General features: G+C 40.0%; 1 protein-coding gene and 1 non-coding gene across 2 annotated transcripts in view; both read left to right on the top strand.

Annotated features, from left to right (window-relative positions):
• Positions 1–17,045, top strand: part of TTC23L (tetratricopeptide repeat domain 23 like) — a 55,697-nt gene that overhangs the window by 16,106 nt on the left and 22,546 nt on the right. The window contains exons 5-8 of the mRNA XM_041746866.1: positions 4,173–4,329; positions 5,787–5,912; positions 9,050–9,227; positions 11,195–11,303. Of these exons, the coding sequence (XP_041602800.1) occupies positions 4,173–4,329; positions 5,787–5,912; positions 9,050–9,227; positions 11,195–11,303 (570 nt within the window). The remainder of the gene's footprint in view (positions 1–4,172; positions 4,330–5,786; positions 5,913–9,049; positions 9,228–11,194; positions 11,304–17,045) is intronic.
• Positions 5,060–5,164, top strand: LOC121488515. Its single transcript, XR_005987133.1, has one exon. It is a non-coding gene; the product is annotated as a U6 spliceosomal RNA (small nuclear RNA).

The following is a 17,045-nucleotide window of genomic DNA, read 5'->3' on the forward strand; positions in this document are numbered from 1 at the left end:
CCAGGTGATCTGACCTGCAGGAAACCTAATGCCTGCCTGCAATGAGGTTGCATTTGAGAACGCAGCCTTTTACAGAGGTTTTTGTAAGCAGCTCTATGACAAATGTCCAAAGAAAGGGCAAATATAATAAACTGCTTAAGAGAACAGACTCTGGTGGTAGTAGGAGCAGTAGTGATAATGATGATGGCTAACATTTATTCAAACTCGCATCTACCCTGTGTGCCAGGTGCTCTTTTTCATGAATTAACTAACTTAATCCTTACAACAGATTCCTACAGGGTGGAACGTATTTTCATTACCATTTTACAGGTGAGTAAACGGTGGCACAGATAGAGGAAGTAACTTGTTCAAGGCCACAGGGATGGTAGGGAGTGGCCGAGGCAAGATTGGTGTCTGGGAAGCCTGGCTCCAGGCCCTGCTCTTAATTACTGTCCACAGGAACTTAAGTATAGTTAATGATCAAGGTGACAGCAGCAACTCCAGAGCCCGGTTGTCTCTGAGCTGATCCTCTCTGGCCTGAGTCAGAGTAACAGATGTCAGTGGTGGAATCACATCCCTGACAAAAGCAAAATGATTTGATATGTTTGGTGGACAATGCCAGGGCCCATATTCCAGCTCATCAGTAGCTCCCTGTAATTTCTCAATCTCAGGCTCCAGGAGAGGGCCTGATTTTTACGTCTATGATTGCTGCCCTGTCGATGCAAGGGGAAGCATGGTGTCTGTGGCTTGGGAGAAGAGCAAGTAAAGGAAAATGACTGGGTTTCTCAGAATGGCCACTGGAACTGGGGAAGTGGGACTTGGAGTTAGGGAACCAGATCACGGGTCTGTGAGCTGCCTCTAGGAGGAGTTGACTTGAGACTCCTATCTGTACACATCCGAGGTATTATTTTGACATGAAAGAGTGTGCTTGAGATTCACAAAATGCACACCTATTTCAAATGATTACTGATCCTGATTCATAATCGTACTTTCTGACATCATGAATTTTTGTAAAGAAATGCCATAAAAATATCACAAAGTGAAGGGTTTTTTAAAACATAAAAAGAGCTCTCCCGGCAACGCCTGGGTGGCTCAGCTGTTGAATATCTGCCTTCGGTTCAGGGTATGATTCCGAGGTCCTGGGAGGGCTCCCTGTGAGGAGCCTGCTTCTCCCTCTGTCTATGTCACTACCCCTCTCTCTGTCTTTCACGAATAAATAAATAAAATCTTAAAAACAAAAAAAAGAACTCATACTTGGAAAGGTTGGAAAACATTATCTAGAGCAGTGATCTCTAAACACTTGAGAATTAGCACCCTTATCACTTCAAAAAATGTGAGCAAACTCCATATATGTGTATTTATTATAAATTATGTATAATGGTATTAACATATGAATAGAAACAAAAATTTTAAAAATAGCGCAATTGTCTTTTTTTTGCCCTATGCCATTATGGCATCTTGCATACTGTAGGGCTATATGCACTCCACTTTGGAGACCAGAGTGGATTCTGGGAACCATAAGGAAATGACTTTTTTCCTTTAGGGCTAATTTTAAAGTTTAACGAACCATTTTCAGTTGAGATCCTAGTTCCGTTTGCTCAGGCCCAATGGTCACCAGCTCAGCTTTTTCACCAGAAGGACCGCAATGCAGGGCATGATAAAGTGGAGATGAAAAACCATAATTAATTATCTGTTGAGCTTAGAGGAAGAATATTCCTCTGGGGGTTTCACAATCAGCACTGGGCATTTGGGGGATGAGTGGCAGGGCAGACAGGCAAAGTCTCAGAACAACTTTCTCGTCTGTCCTCCATTCAGGAGCCCAGAAGCAGCGTTGAGCTGATTCTGGGTTGGTTTTAGGTGGCTCAGCCAGTTTCACTCTTCTTCCAACAGACCAAAGGAAGCATCTAGATTGAGATCCCACACTTATTGACACACCCCCAAGGGCCCACCTGGTTGTAGGAAACAGCCTATTTGATAAAAAGACTTTCTCAGTTCTTGTTTTATTTTCTTGGTCTAGTGTCCTTGGCAGACTTTTCTGTTTCTATTCCCTTCCTCAAAACCTATAAAGACTCCCCAGTACCTAACAGATCAAATCCTCCCTCCTCACCTTCACATCCAAGACTCCATTTATTTTATTTCATGTTTTAAAATATTTTATTCATAGAGAGAGCGAGCACTGGGGGGGAGGGGCAGACGGAGAAGCAGACTCTGCTGAGCAAGGAGCCTCACATGGGGCTCCATCCCAGGATCCCGAGATCACGACCTGAGCTGAAGGCAGACGGTTAACCCACTGAGCCACCCACGTGCCCCCCCAAGACTTCATTTTACTTATCCAATTCGCACCTTATGTGTCTACATTTAAACCTCCCCTGCAGTTGGGCTGGCCTCCTTACTGCCTCGACACTCCTATATACTGCCACCGCATCCCACCACCAGTGTGTGCACACACACATTCACATGCATATACACGCACACACATGTTTATTGCTTATTTTGTCTTTATGGCCTCAGGTTGTTTACCCCAAGTGGAAACCCTTCCTCATTCTTCTCTACCAAACTACCTACTCTTCAAAAATGAGTCCTATCACTTGTATAAAGATTTTGCTAAATGCTTCACCAAGTGTGGTCCTCAGCCTGCATCAAGTCATCACCTAGGATGGTGGTTATGGATGTGAATCCTCTGTTCTCACCTCAGAACCTGTGAACCACAACTCCTGGGAGCAGGGCCCAGGAATCTGCATTTTAATAGGTTGTTTATGATGCACAGTGCAGTCTGAGGGCTCTGTTACCTGCTAACTTGAGACACATCCCTCTTTTGCCACAGACTCCTATTTTTCTCTTGAGTTGAGACCTGTAGGACAGGCATCTCTGAGTGTTCGACAAAGAATTCCTGGCTCCTAGGTCACTTGTAGGCCTCTCCCAGAGAAGCTCTGTTCTCCTCTCTCCCTGCTCCCCGCTCCCTGCCCTTGTGGCAGCTTGTTAAGGAGGTCCTGCACATCTGGAATGTATGAGGGCTGCAGTCCTCAAGTCTTCAAGTCATCTTTATGGTCATTGACTATACCTGTACTGTGAAACCAGGCTCCAAGGACCAAAGGTGGAACAGACTGAGGACTGGAGGTGTGACGTGAGAATTAGGGGCACAGCTGGCCTACCTGAGGGGTAAATATGTTTACCCACCTGCAGAGGGGAGAGCTGACCAGAACACCAGCCATGACTGTCTTTAGGAGAGTGGAGGACTCCTAGGGTAACGAGCTCTCTGACGACCTTTCTGTTTTCTCTGGGGCTTCTCTTGTCCATCAGGTATCACTAGACATGAACTAGGTTGAAAGATGAAGAATGAGCTCTAGAAATTGAATGTTGCCAAGTCTACCTCTGTTAATTAACTGGACAGATAGCAGTTCAAGTGGGTACCCAGCAACTCCAGACTTTCGTTAGAAAACAAGGGGAAACATGAGTTCTGTCTGGCTGGAGTTTGTTTGGCATTCCCTTTGTCATTTTAGTGAAGGGGCCTCATGGTACTTAGGAATCAGATTTTGTGTGTATGTGTGTGTGTGTGAGAGAGAGAGAGAGAGAGAGACCAATTAATTTAACTAGCCTCATCTTGGATTGAAAAAAATCCCCAGATGGAAGTAATTGAATGCATAAGCCCTTGTATTTTTAGAATGCTTTTCCAGAGAGCTCAAAGCATAGCACTCTGTGGCATAGCCTTGTTTGTTCTTGGACAGTCTCCAGGTATTTGGTAAAAGGGCAGCTTCTATGATTATTGTCATTTTACATTTGGAGGATGGAGAAGCTGTGTGGGTTGAAAAGATCACGTGGCATTAGTGCCAGAATTGGGAGCAGGATACTCAGCTTCCCCTCCTGTCTCTATCAGTGATTTCCAAACAGAGGCCCACGGATTAATGCAGTTACGGCTGCATAAGAAGCGCTTGTGGAATTAATTAAAAATGTAGATTCTTGGACTCCATTTCTCTAGAGATTCCAACTCAGTAGATCCGGGGTGGGACCCAGGCATCTCTATTCTCTACAGGCATTCCAGATCATTCTGATGTACAGCCAGCTTGGGAAACAAATACTATAGACCATTTGACAACCACACTACCCACCTCTTTCCTCCCAGAGATGTCTTTGACTGAAACATGCCTTTTTTCTAATGTTTTTCGTCCTGCCACCCACCCTCAAATTTCCCCCAGGCCTTCCAGCTCAGGCCAAGAAACATGCTGAGTCCGCCAAGAACACGCTGCTGACCTGGAAGGGAAGCACAGCCTCAAACAAGGAGAAAAAGGAAATCCTGGAAGCTCTGGTCATGCTGTACTACACCCTGGGGGTGGCCTGGCTCCTGCAGAACCAATATCCTTCCTTTCCTAGCTGGGTCTGAAGATTGGGGCCAGGGGCCACAGGTGCCAGAGGGGTTGTCTCACTCAGGAGCCAGGGAGATTGGCCCAGGCTTCCCCCTACAGGCCTCTCATCTCCATCTAGAAAGGTAGGAATGTTCTTCCTGTGTCTATTCATATGATATCTGAGCTGAGCCACGAGAGGGATCTCACTGGTGACACATCTCTTAACCAGTTGAAAACCTCAGCATCTGTCCTGCCCTTCATCGATCACCAAAGAAGATCCGTGTTAGCAGTGAGGACCTAGGTGACAGCAGTGGGAGTGATGTTAAGAAGAGGACGAATGGGTGGGAATTTGAAGCAATGTTTGTTGAATGAGGCTGCATCATCTCCTGGGGATCTTTTAAGAATTACTGCTATTTGGGTCCCACCCTAGAGATTTTGATTTAGTAGGTCCGGGGGGGGGGGGGGGGGGGGGGGGGGGGCAGGGTCATCTGTTTATTGAGATTTTTTTAAAGTCCCCCAGGTGATTGTAATATGCAGCCAGAAACCTCTGATTTAATGGACTCTTAATCATTTTTGTTTTTCTGAAATACTATTGAGGATACTACCCATGAAGCTAGAGGCCAAGCAAAATAGACAAAAGATTTCGTTCTCTCTCTCACCAGGAGGAAACTTACTCTGCAGGAAGCTTGTTATTTTGACAGCCTTTTGGTACCATCTCTGCTTGAAAACTGTTAAGGGCGTTTCACATTCATGAATGATCATACACTACAGTTGGAACACTACAGAGATTAGCACGGCCCCCGCACAAGGATGACACGCACATTTGTAAAGCATTGCGTATTAAAAAAATTAATCATGAGTCATTTTTGAGACCATGTGCCCCCAGTCTCTCCTCTTTACATATCCCCCTCTACTTTTTTGGTCTTCATACTCAGCTTGCAAAAACTGATCTGTGGCCTTCCACTGTCACACCCTTAGAAGGAACTATTGAAAATGTGGGAAATAGAAGGATGTTTGGGACTTAAGGGGATTTTCTTTCCTGCTGTTTGCTTCTTGCCAAAAACCTGCTTTGCTTGAACTTTCTAAATGATCCAGAAAGTCCCTTTCAGCAGACTTAGTTCCTCTCTTTTACCATTCATAGGAACCAACTTGGGAAAACTGCATGGCTGTTGTCATGCAGTGGACGCCTCCACAGGAAATGTAGCCTAGGGTACAGTTTCTATTCACACCTCCACATCTCACCACCCACCCCAGCCCTGGATTCAGGCTATTGACATGGGAAACCCTGGGCTCTGTTTGTTTCCGAAAGAATTCTTGACAACATACACATATGGAAAATAACGTAGTAAAGTGCCTATTTTCAAATTCTGCTTTGTTTTCCCAAAGGGCCCTTTTATTTGCTTATCAAATACTGTCCCTGGGCAATGGGGGAGTTTGTGTGCCTGGACTTGTCCTTGACTGTTTCACTGGCAGAGAGGCTTATTTTAACCTGCAGAAGGCAGAGAGAAACATGAAGGAGCTGAAAGAATTATATAAGGGAGGTGTTCGCAAATTACAAGTCTCAGAGAAAGACCTGACAATTGCTTTGGGCAGGTAAGATCTGGGCTGTGGGAAGGTTAGGCTTTTGTAAGGCCTGGAATTGATTGTTCCGTGTGCTCTCCGTATAAGGGAAGAAAAATACTGAGGGCAAAAAAAACCCAGAGCCTCAAATGACAGTAAAAGAGGCTTGTGTTTCCCAAATGCACACCTCATGGTCTGAGCTTTGTGTGTGGTACCCATTTAATCCTTAACCACCATTGAGGTGGCCGGTGCAGTCATGATCTCATTAGACAGAGGGCAGGGAAAACAAAATGAGATTAAACAAACTTTCCGTGGTGACAAGCTTTTAGTGTTGGATCCGTGGTCTGAACTCACGCACTCCTCACCCTTAGACTACCTCTCAGACTTAATCTCAAATTATGTCTTTTTCTGAATTGCCAACCCACTTTTGTCATTAAGTAGGATATCTTAAAAGACGAGGAAAGAACACTTCATGAAGACCGTTTATTGGAGACCCATTAAAGCTATGTGTAGCACAGGCATTTTTAAGGAAAGTTCTGTTCCATATGGAAACCAAGTACATGGGATTTGTTCAAGCCAGAACAAGACTCAGCTGTTTCACAGTTGAGTTAGATATCCTCCAAGAGAATCATGATAGTTACATACAAAAGTGGGCCCATCAGATTTTTAGGAGAAAAAATAAATAAAAGGTTTACTATTACCTAGATTTTTAAAAATATCTTTGCATCCTTGAAGGCAATCTGTTTCCAAAACTGTAAGCACTTGGCATGGTAGGGATGGTGACTGAATGGTAAGTGAAGTACATGAGTCATGTCTGCTCTAACCATGAGTCTAGAAATCAAATGGGAAATGGTGGGATGGTGTTGGAATGCCCAGAGCTAAATTAAACTATGGATATAAGTTTAGAGGGCCATAAATTAGAATCTAGTGAACGTCTGCTGCTGTCACATGGGTCAGTGGCTAAGGTTTTTGTGCCTTATGTGAAAGATAGCCTTCCTCCTTTTTCAGAATAAATTCTAGTGCATATTTCATTCATTCATTCATTCGTTCTGCAATATTTACTTAGTATCTATATTGTATGTGCACTGTTCTAAGTGTTAGAACATTTACTAAGTATAGCTATATCCAAGACACTAGTCTAAGTGCTTTACATAACTTATTTAACTCAATCCTCTACTATAAGCCTCTGAGGTAGGAAGATATTTTTATTTTCATTTCACAGATAAGAAAATTAAGACACAGAAGAGTAACTCAAGGTGACAGAATTAATAAGTAGAGGAGCTAGCACTGTAGACGAGTCATCTGAATCCATAGCTCACCTTCTGTACCATATCAAGTTATATTTTATATTGAACAATATCTAGTAAGCGCAAATCCCTTCTTTTGTTTTAAAGGTGGGAGCAATAAAGTATGATTATTTAGGCCAGACAACTTGGCTAATATCTCCCGACAAGCTCTTGATGAGAGGTATTTTCTTTTTAAAGATTTTATTCCTTTGACAGAGAGAGTGCAAAGCAGGAGGGCAGGAGAGGGAGAAGCAGGCTCCCCACTGAGCAGGGAGCCTGATGCAGGGCAGAATGTAGAGCTCGATGCGGGGCTTGATGAGGGGCTCAATCCCAGGACCTTGAGATCATGACCTGAGTTGAAAGCAGATACTTAATCAACTGAGCCACCCAGGTGCCCCATGATGAGAGGCATTTTCATTCTGTAACTTATGATCAACGGAAATAATGGTCTGATGATCAAATTTTTTTGGTAAAGAATTATCAGATAACAGGCCAGTACTCTTTTGATTATTAATCCTAACCTTCAGGGAAGGTTAAAATAAATTAACTTCAGCTTAAAATAAATTATAATTTGCAGAATGCCTTATATAAAATGATTTTATACACACACTTTTTTTTTTCAATTTGGGAATACAAAGATGGAAGCAAGGGGTGAGGGGAAGTAATATTGATTGTGTATCTACCATATATTAAGTGTTTTCATGTATAAATTTTAATCTAATCTTCACAACAACCAATTTAAGTATTCTTAGCCTTGTTTTATTTGGAAGGAAATACCAGCCACTGGATTTTGACTATAAAGCCAGTATCTGTGAAAACCAGCTTTAACTATCATGTTCTCCAGGTGTCTTTCTGTCCCTGGAAGGATAAACTGAATGAAATGTTATTTTATTCTCATTTTTAAAAACTGTATTTTGTTTTGGAAGATTTGAAAATACAGATATGAAGAAGAAAATAAAAGTTTTATTTCACCACCCAAACATAACTGCTATATGGGCATTATAGTTAGATATTAGTGATAGATAGATAGATAGATAGATAGATAGAAGATAGATAGAAAAAAGAAAAGAAAGGTAGGTCAGGGTCAATTTTAAGTATAGTCATACCACTTTTTTTTTTTAACTTAGCACACTTTTAATTTTTCCCCGTATTATTTAGCCTAAAAAGGAAGCATGATTTTTAAAGTCTGAAATATTATATGATGTGTTACAATTTATTTAATCACTGCCTTTTGGAGGGGATATTTACATTGTTTTCTCTGTCCTCTCTCATTTTTAACTGAGGAAGAATAAATTAAACTAAATCAAACAAGACAAAGCAATACATTTTTTTTTTAATTTTTATTTTTTTATTTATGATAGTCACAGAGAGAGAGAGAGAGAGGCAGAGGCACAGGCGGAGGGAGAAGCAGGCTCCATTCACCGGGAGCCTGATGTGGGATTCGATCCCGGGTCTCCAGGATCGCGCCCTGGGCCAAAGGCAGGCACCAAACCGCTGCGCCACCCAGGGATCCCCAAAGCAATAAATTTGCATTGGTCTGAAAGAGAGGGAGCCAGAAGTAATAAAATTTTATTTTGATTCTAGAAAGTCTCTGTTTATGGGTAAATCATCCCACCTTGTGAATTGCTGGAAGCCATTTTTTTCCTTTTGCTTTTTTTTATAAAATGCACTATAGCATGCAATATTAATATAAGTGAATGGTAGTCAGTGGAATCTGGTAGGTAAAATGCAGGTTGATAGGAGCTTGTTCATACCAAGAATGGATTGTTAGCTAGCCACTCATGATGAGCCTATGAAGGCCAAAGTGTTTTGTTCTTAGGATCAGTTCCTTTTATGTCTGCACAAGTAAGGGGTCTGACTGCATCTTTATCCCTGTTCTTATAGAGCTTCCTTGGCCATCCACAGATTGAACCTCGCTCTGGCATACTTTGAAAAGGCAATTGACAATGTTATTGCTGCTAAGGGTGATAGGACATTGGATCTGGTTAGTCTATATGAGGAGATCGCTCAGATCGAGCAGCTGAGGAGGAACCATGATCAGGCCATCCAGTATTTGGAGCAGGTTGGTGAGTTGGAGGAAGCCCCAGCCTAGAGGCCTTGTTTGGCCCCAGGTCCTATTCCCAGGGCCAGGGCAGTTTGAGCTTCTCAGAAGAACGAGGTGGGGTGGGATGGATTTCCTGCCAGATCCAGACAAAAGCCCTTCTTCAACCTTAAACAACATGGGCAGAGAACACTGACTCATGGTATATGTATCTGCTCTTTGACCTGATCTGAAACCAAATTCCCCCTTCTGGGCCTCCCTCATCTCTGTGGGTGTTAGGAAGAGGTCACCAAGTGAGTCTACTCCAGGGGAAAAAAACCATAGGGACAACCACACTTAAGTCTTTAGCAAACACAAAGGGCTTTCTTAAGTGAAAAAAATGGTGACATTTTGGTATAACACTGGCATTTGTCCTCTAGGCTAGTGTAGCTGGTCGTAATAACAAGTCAAAACTTAAACTGACAAGAGAGTGTTTCACTTGGAGGTAACTAATTTGACAAATGCCCAGGGGAAAACAAAACAAAACTGGAAGGACTGTTGAGTCTATTATAATGAAAACCAGTGTAGGATATTTTTACCTATCATATACCTGAAATTTCCCTTGAAACTGCTTGTTAAATTCACCTTTTCTCTCCTTGAATGAGAACCTTGCTTGTGGCTTCAGGTATCTCCCAAAGCCAAAAGTAGATCAAAATATCTGATTTTCTATATCATAGAAAATGCACAATGCAATTCAATGGTATATGTGAAGATAGTCTGCTACTGTAGTAAAGGCATTGCAGGTAATCTCACAATCCAAAGTTATTAGTATTCATACAATGGAGAAATGTTAGGGAATGCTGCTCTGTAAGCAGGGAGTCCACTGCTTACAGAGAAAGGGGTCTGGTTTTTGTGTACAAGACTTTCTGTAAGCAGTGGTCCGATCAGAATAGATAAAACAATGTATAATCACTGTTTCCCAACAACAGAAATAATAGTTAACATTTATGGAATGTTTTTACTATGTGCGCTTGAGGATGTGTTCATTTAATCCATGAAATAACCCTATGCCGTGGAGGCATTATTATTATTTTATTTAATTTGAGAGTGAGGAAACTGAAGTATAAAGAACATAAAAGCTAATTCAGCTGAAGTTGTGTAGCTAACACGTAGGAGAGCAGAGGTTTGAACTTAGAAAATTTGAGCTCCCAGAGCCTGTCTTAGCTCTGAACTATGTCTTAGCTCCATAGTGTTATCTTAATAATCTTCGGAGCTCCTTGAAATACCTCATGATGTTTGACCTGTGAACTGTGAAGCATGGGTGGTTTTTTTTCTTGTTGGTGGGTGTGGACCAGATGTTTTGTCTCTTCTTTCTCCTTCCATTTTAGTGCAAGTGATAATAATAATAAAATCTCCACTTCTCTCATGCTTACGACATTCCAGGTGGTATTCTAAACACATATGTTAATTCATTTAATCTTTACAGTAACTGTTTGCAACAATAATTTCTGAAATTTCCATTTTATATTTGAAGAAGTTAGTGATTGCCTTGTGTCATAAGTGGCTGAGCTAGATAGGAACCCAGGTGATATGGCTTTATGATCCATGCTCAGCTCCCCTGGACTTCCTTTGATGGCAGATCTTTGAGAGGCTGAGCTAAAGTTGTAACTGTAATTTTGCTATGAAACCAAAGAAAAAATAATAATAGCTAATATTTATTGAGGACTTACCATGTGATGGTACTATGCCCAGTGCTTTGCATGTACCATCTCGTTAAATCTTTTCCAAACCCTGATTGATGGAAGCTATATATATTCTACATGTGAAGATGAAGTTACTTGCTCAAGACTCATGGCTAGGAGTAGATGGGACTCAAACTCATCTCTCTTTTAACTCCATGATTAGATATATACAGCTCTCAGCTAGCAATTTCATGAGAGCTCTTAGAAAATCCTCAGTGAAACACTATCATTTGGGTACTTATTTGATCATGATTTTCTCTATTCCAGGCCTATTCTATCTGTGTTTCTTTGTTCACTGAAGTCAGCCCCCAAACTGCAGAGGCAAGCGCGTTACTAGCCAAGGCTCATGCCATGTCTGGAGAGGCGCAGCACAGGGGTAGGTGGAGGGGGTAGCTTGCAGTTATCATCATTTCCCATGGGAGGGAAGCACACTGGCAATGGTCTATCTATCAATATGGACAGATTATAATCAGCTATTCATGACTGTGGTGGAAAAATTGGACTGGACACCATTTTGTACAAAATCATTTAAATATTAATTTAGGCACAATAATATCTCCGCAAAGTATGACCAATACTTCAAAGATGACCAATAAAGTCATCTGATTTCTATTTCCTTTATTCCCGTAGAATCTCAGCAGAATTCACCTGCATAAAAAGTAGAGAGATCATACACACTATGAGTGTGACCTGTGATTGTATCGGTTGAGGATATCCAGTGATAAAAGACAAAACCATTGGCTCCTCCTCACTTCCTCTTCCATTCTCAATCTCTTTGACTATTTTCCTCTGGCTGACAAGAGAGAATGTTTATAGCAGCTAGAATTTTCATGACCTATATTCAAATGTGAGGTACTGGGGGTTTTGAGGAAAGCCAAGAAATGAATTCACCCATCAGCAGTAGTCCTTTCTCAGGCAAGGTCACCCTTTGGAAAGTGAGTAGCTTTGAGAGAGACACAAAAGAACTGGTGAGGAAGGACAGCGTGCCCTCTTCAGCTGGCTGGATCAGATTAAAGGATGCTAATGGATTCAGTGCCTCATCAAGAGGAAGTGGGGATTTGTAAAGAATATGATTTAAACATTTTAAAATGTTGATTTTCTCTGCTTATAAAAGGAATCCATTTAGGTGCCCATTATTTTCCAGTCATATATGAAAGAGAGGAAGAGGAAGAGAGAAAGAATTGTAGGGAAAGTATTACATCCTACTGTTTTCTACTGTTGCATTTCCCCATGTCATTAAACAATTTTGTTCAGTTTTCAGAAGTTATTTTAGTATTTTGATTATTGTTTTATTGAGCATATTCATCAAAGATTTCCTGATTCTGTGTTTTCTAGCTAATCATCTTCTTTAAAAAAAAATTTCTTGTGTGTACTAACAGGATTCGTATTTGAGTTTTTAAAAATAGTCATCATGGTTAAAACACATTTAGTCTATTTGTGAATATGTAAAAGTTTTGTTCAAGTGAGAAAGTTTTATGCTTCTAGATTTGGGAGATTCTAAGGCCATCTTATTCTTTTCTTATATTCTAATTTTTAACTTTAAAAAAGATTTAGATCTTTACCTTCTATCATTCACTAAATTCCAAATGGATCACATTTCAACATCAAAACTGAATATATAAATATTCAGAAGGAAACATAGCACTGGAAACAAAACTCCTAACGCTAAAAATTGGAGGAAGAACTTTCTGAGCATTAAGATAAACAGAAAAAGAGGTTGATAGAGTTAATTATAAGAATATCTAAAACTTGTGTCTGTCACAAACTACCACAAATAAAATGAAACATAATCCAGGATGACCAGATAACTCGAATAGGCCCTTATTTATTAAAAAAAAAAAAAAGAATTTGTAGTTAACCTATTGAGAAAAATATTGACATCCATACGATTTCAATGGGTAATTCTACTTCACACTTAAAGAATTAACACCCACCCTACATAATCTTTTCCAGAAAATTGAAGAGGAGGGAACATTTCCCAAATCATTTTATGAGCCTAGCATTACCCTGATACCAAAACTGGACAAAGACATTACAAGAAAAAAACAAAACAAAATACAACTCTAAAATAAGACCTTTCATGCACATAAAGGCAAAAAATCCTCAAGAAAATATATAGTAATGTATACAAAAGAATAGTGTACCAAGATCAAGGGGAGCTTTTTTCTTGAGAATGTCAGGCTGGTTCAGTATTTAAGCCTGAATGAATGTACCCTACCGTATTAACAATCCAAGGATGAAAAGCACATAACCTTAACTGATGCAGAAGAAGCATGTGACAAAATCCAACATCCTTTAATAATGGAAGGGGAACTTCCTCAATCTAATAAAAGGCATGTGCAAAAACAGTATAGCTAACATCATACTTAATGGTGAAAGGAGTGTGAGTTTTTGCCCTTAAGATCAGGAACAAGGTAAGGATGTTAATTCTCACTTCTTTTATTCAACAATACTGGAAGTCCTAGCCAGTGCAATAGGCAAGAAAAAGACACAGAGCCTGATTGATTTTCTTTTCAGGTTATCTTGATGTCCCACGTGGAGCTTGAATTCATGACCCCAAGATCAAGAGTCACATGCTCTACTGACTGAGCCACACAGGCTCCTACAGGACATTTTAGCTTAAAAGAAATAAAATACTGTATTTGCAACAATACAGCTGTCTCTGTTGAAAATTTTAAGGAATCTAAAAAACTCCTAGAACTAGTCACTGAGTTTAAGCTTTGCAAAATCACAGAATATAAGGTCAACATGCAAACTCCATCATATTTCTATATATTAGCAATGCACAACTGGAAACTGAAATTTATAGAAATACTGCTTTCCTCCACCTCCTCCCAAATGAAACACTTAGGTATAAATCTAACAAAATGTGTACAGTATCTGTGTGCTGAAAACTACAAAACCCCAATCACAGAAATGAGAGATGACTCAAATAAATGGAGACATAATATATTCATAGATTGGAAGACATACAGTAAAGTCACTTCTACAGAAATTGATATCTTGATTTAACACAAATTAACAAAGTCTCAGCAATTGTTGTTAATGTAGACAAGCTGACTCTAAAACTTATATGTAAAGGCAAAGAAATTGGAACAGCTGAAACTATTTTGAAAAATAATACAATTAGAGCAATCATACTACCTGATTTAAGATTCATTATAAAGCAGCAGTAATCAAGAGAGTTTGCTACTGATGCAGGAACAGAGATCAGAGTCTGGAACACAATAGACCTGTATGAGTAAGGCCAATTAATTTTTGATAAAGATCCTAAGATAGTTCAAGGTGGAAAGAACAGTCTTTTCAACAATGGAAGTGGAACAGTTGGAACCATGTATTCACATGTCAAAAGGAAAAAGAAAAAAAACTCACTTTCATAAACATACACAAACATTAATTCAAAATGGATAATTGTCCTAAATGTAAGAGCTAAAATTTACATCTACTTTACAATAGAAAAATAAGACTGAGCATTACCTAAAGCAAATAGCCAATAATCACATGGAAAAGTTTCAATCATAGTAATAATGCAGAAATATAAAACAGCAAAGATCAAGTTTCTGTCAAATTGTCATCATTTCAAAAAATGATATTTAGGATCGACACAAACTCTCTGAAGTATAATTTGGCAGAATATTACACATCTTAAACTATACATACCTTTAAAGTCAAGTTTTCACCCATCCCGTGTCCAAATTTTTTAAATATGAAAATCTCTAGCACTTGCCAGATTGTGAGAAAACAGGTCTGCTCATTCATAGATGGTGGGAGTGATAGTATAAATTGATATGAAATTTTGAAAATAACTTGATACTACCTAGTAAAATCAAAAGGAAACAGGCATAAGGAGGTTCACTGTGGCACTATTTGTAATTATAAAAAAATTATAAAACAACCTACATGTTTATTTTTATTTTATTTTATTTTTTAACCTACATGTTTATCAATTAGTGAAAGGAATATTTAGTATTAGCTGGAATTTGTAGTCTTTGAAAGGGTAAGACTTTATAAATAAAGTAGTTAACAACAGTATTAAAAAATAACAGTATTAAAAAAATAAAAAAATAAAAAATAACAGTATTAAGGAGAAAATACCTTGCATTTTTAGGACATAATACTATTGTTTATAATTACACACATTTATATATATAAAAACATGAAAAATGAACTGCAGAGTAAGTAAAATTGCATTAAAATGTACATCACAATGTAAACAAAGGTAGAGACTTCCAGCCCTGCCTTTGTGAAGAGGTCTGTGCATCCTCTCAGCACACACACATGCATAAATTGAATAAAATGGCCAAAAACAACCATTTGAAGGCACTGGAAATAAGCAGACAACAAATTGAAAGCATCCTCAGAGAACTGCTAGAGCTTTGGGTAAAAGAGAGAGTCTTCTTGGCCTTTTTGCCTGAGGCAGCTCCTACCCACCTCAGTCCATCTGAGAATAGCAGTTTTATCAGAAGGGGGCTGGCCGAAAGAACCAGCAACTTTGTGACAGAGGCATGGGACTCAATTCGGAGAGCAAGGGGCAAACTCCCCCACCCCCGGATTCATCAGGTAAAGGTGGCCAAGTCAGAAGACATGAAAGGAAAGAAAACCTGCATATGTGGTAGCCTGAAGTTGCTGTCCTGGTTTGTATGAGTTTGGGGCCACTGAGAACTGTACAGGAAGAACCTGGAAATGAGAGAGCCAAGAGAAGGCCAGGTAAGCTCTCCCAACACCCCTAGCCCACTGAAAAACCACATACATGTACAGGGAAGATACAGAAAATCATAAGCAAAGGAGGCTTGAAATGCAGCAGAACTTTGAATGCACGCCTCAGTCTACATACAGATCAATCAAGAGAAGATGGAAGACATACACTGTAAAGGTTTTGAGCACAGTCTCTTTCCAAGTCAGTTAGTTGGGTCAACGCTAGGTTCTGCAGGCACAGGGGAAACCCCACGAATCCAGACCAAAATTAAAAAAAAAATAAGCCTTAAAACACAAGCAAAGACTTTAGGTCTCTAGCATGTAGGAGCTCAGGAATAACTGCTCTATCCTAACAACAAGTAAAAAATCTGAACAAACTGGAAAATCAATAGCTCTTAGATCTGTCAGAGAAGTGAGATCACAGGGCAAACCGATGCCTCTGAAATTAGGGAGACAGGGAACCACAATTTGCCTGAGCAGATACCTATCTCTACAGGAACCCATACCGGGGTAGGAATGCCTGACCTGCAGCTGATAAATTTCTAGAAGCTCAGTGTGGACAAAACTGGGAATTAAAAATTAAATTCCAAGTACCATCGTTGGGGGGGCAGGGGGTTCTACACTTTTGTCAGATTTACCTCCAGGAGCTTGGCCAGGTTCTCAAAGTAAATATTGGAGAAAAATGCCCCCTTGCTTCCTGAAGGGAGAGGAGAGAAGTAACCAATTAAAGTATGTCAGAGCTTTTTGCTAAACAAGGCCTATCCTCAAGAGAAACAATTTTACCAGAGCCCAAACTATTATTGTTTTGTTTTGTTTTGTTTTGTTTTTGTTTTGTTTTGTTTTGTTTTGTTTTCAGAGGCTAACCAGCCTGGGGGAAGGAAATATCCAACTTCAGCCCACTCTAGCCATCCTATGCCACCTAAGGGAGAAGGGGACAGAGAAAGTGAAGCACTCGTGAAGTTCATGGTTCAGTGGCACAGGCTCACTGAAAGGCTGCTAATCATGGAACTATAGGATGCTTTCTCCACATCTTACCACCAATTACTAGAGGCCTATTTAGAACAGTTAGTTTTACCCAGTACATCATGTCCACCTATCAAGAACAATTAAAAGGCATAGTAAAAGGCAAAGATAAAACACCCCAAAACAAAACAAAACAAAAAAAAACTAAAAACTACACAGTTTAAAGAGACACAACAAGCATCAGAACCAGACTCAGATATATGAATCATCAGACTGGGAATTTAAAACAACTATGTGATGTCCAAGGGCAAGAGATAGACATCCCAGCTCAAGATGAGCAATAGCGACTTCACTCTTCCACTACCTTTTTTTTTTAATTCTATTTGAGTCTTCAATAGATTGAATGAGGCCCACTCACACCGGTGAGGGCAGATCATCTTTACTTCATCTACTTATTTAG

This window comes from Vulpes lagopus, chromosome 3 (genome assembly GCF_018345385.1).
Source record: "Vulpes lagopus strain Blue_001 chromosome 3, ASM1834538v1, whole genome shotgun sequence".
Taxonomy (NCBI): domain Eukaryota; kingdom Metazoa; phylum Chordata; class Mammalia; order Carnivora; family Canidae; genus Vulpes; species Vulpes lagopus.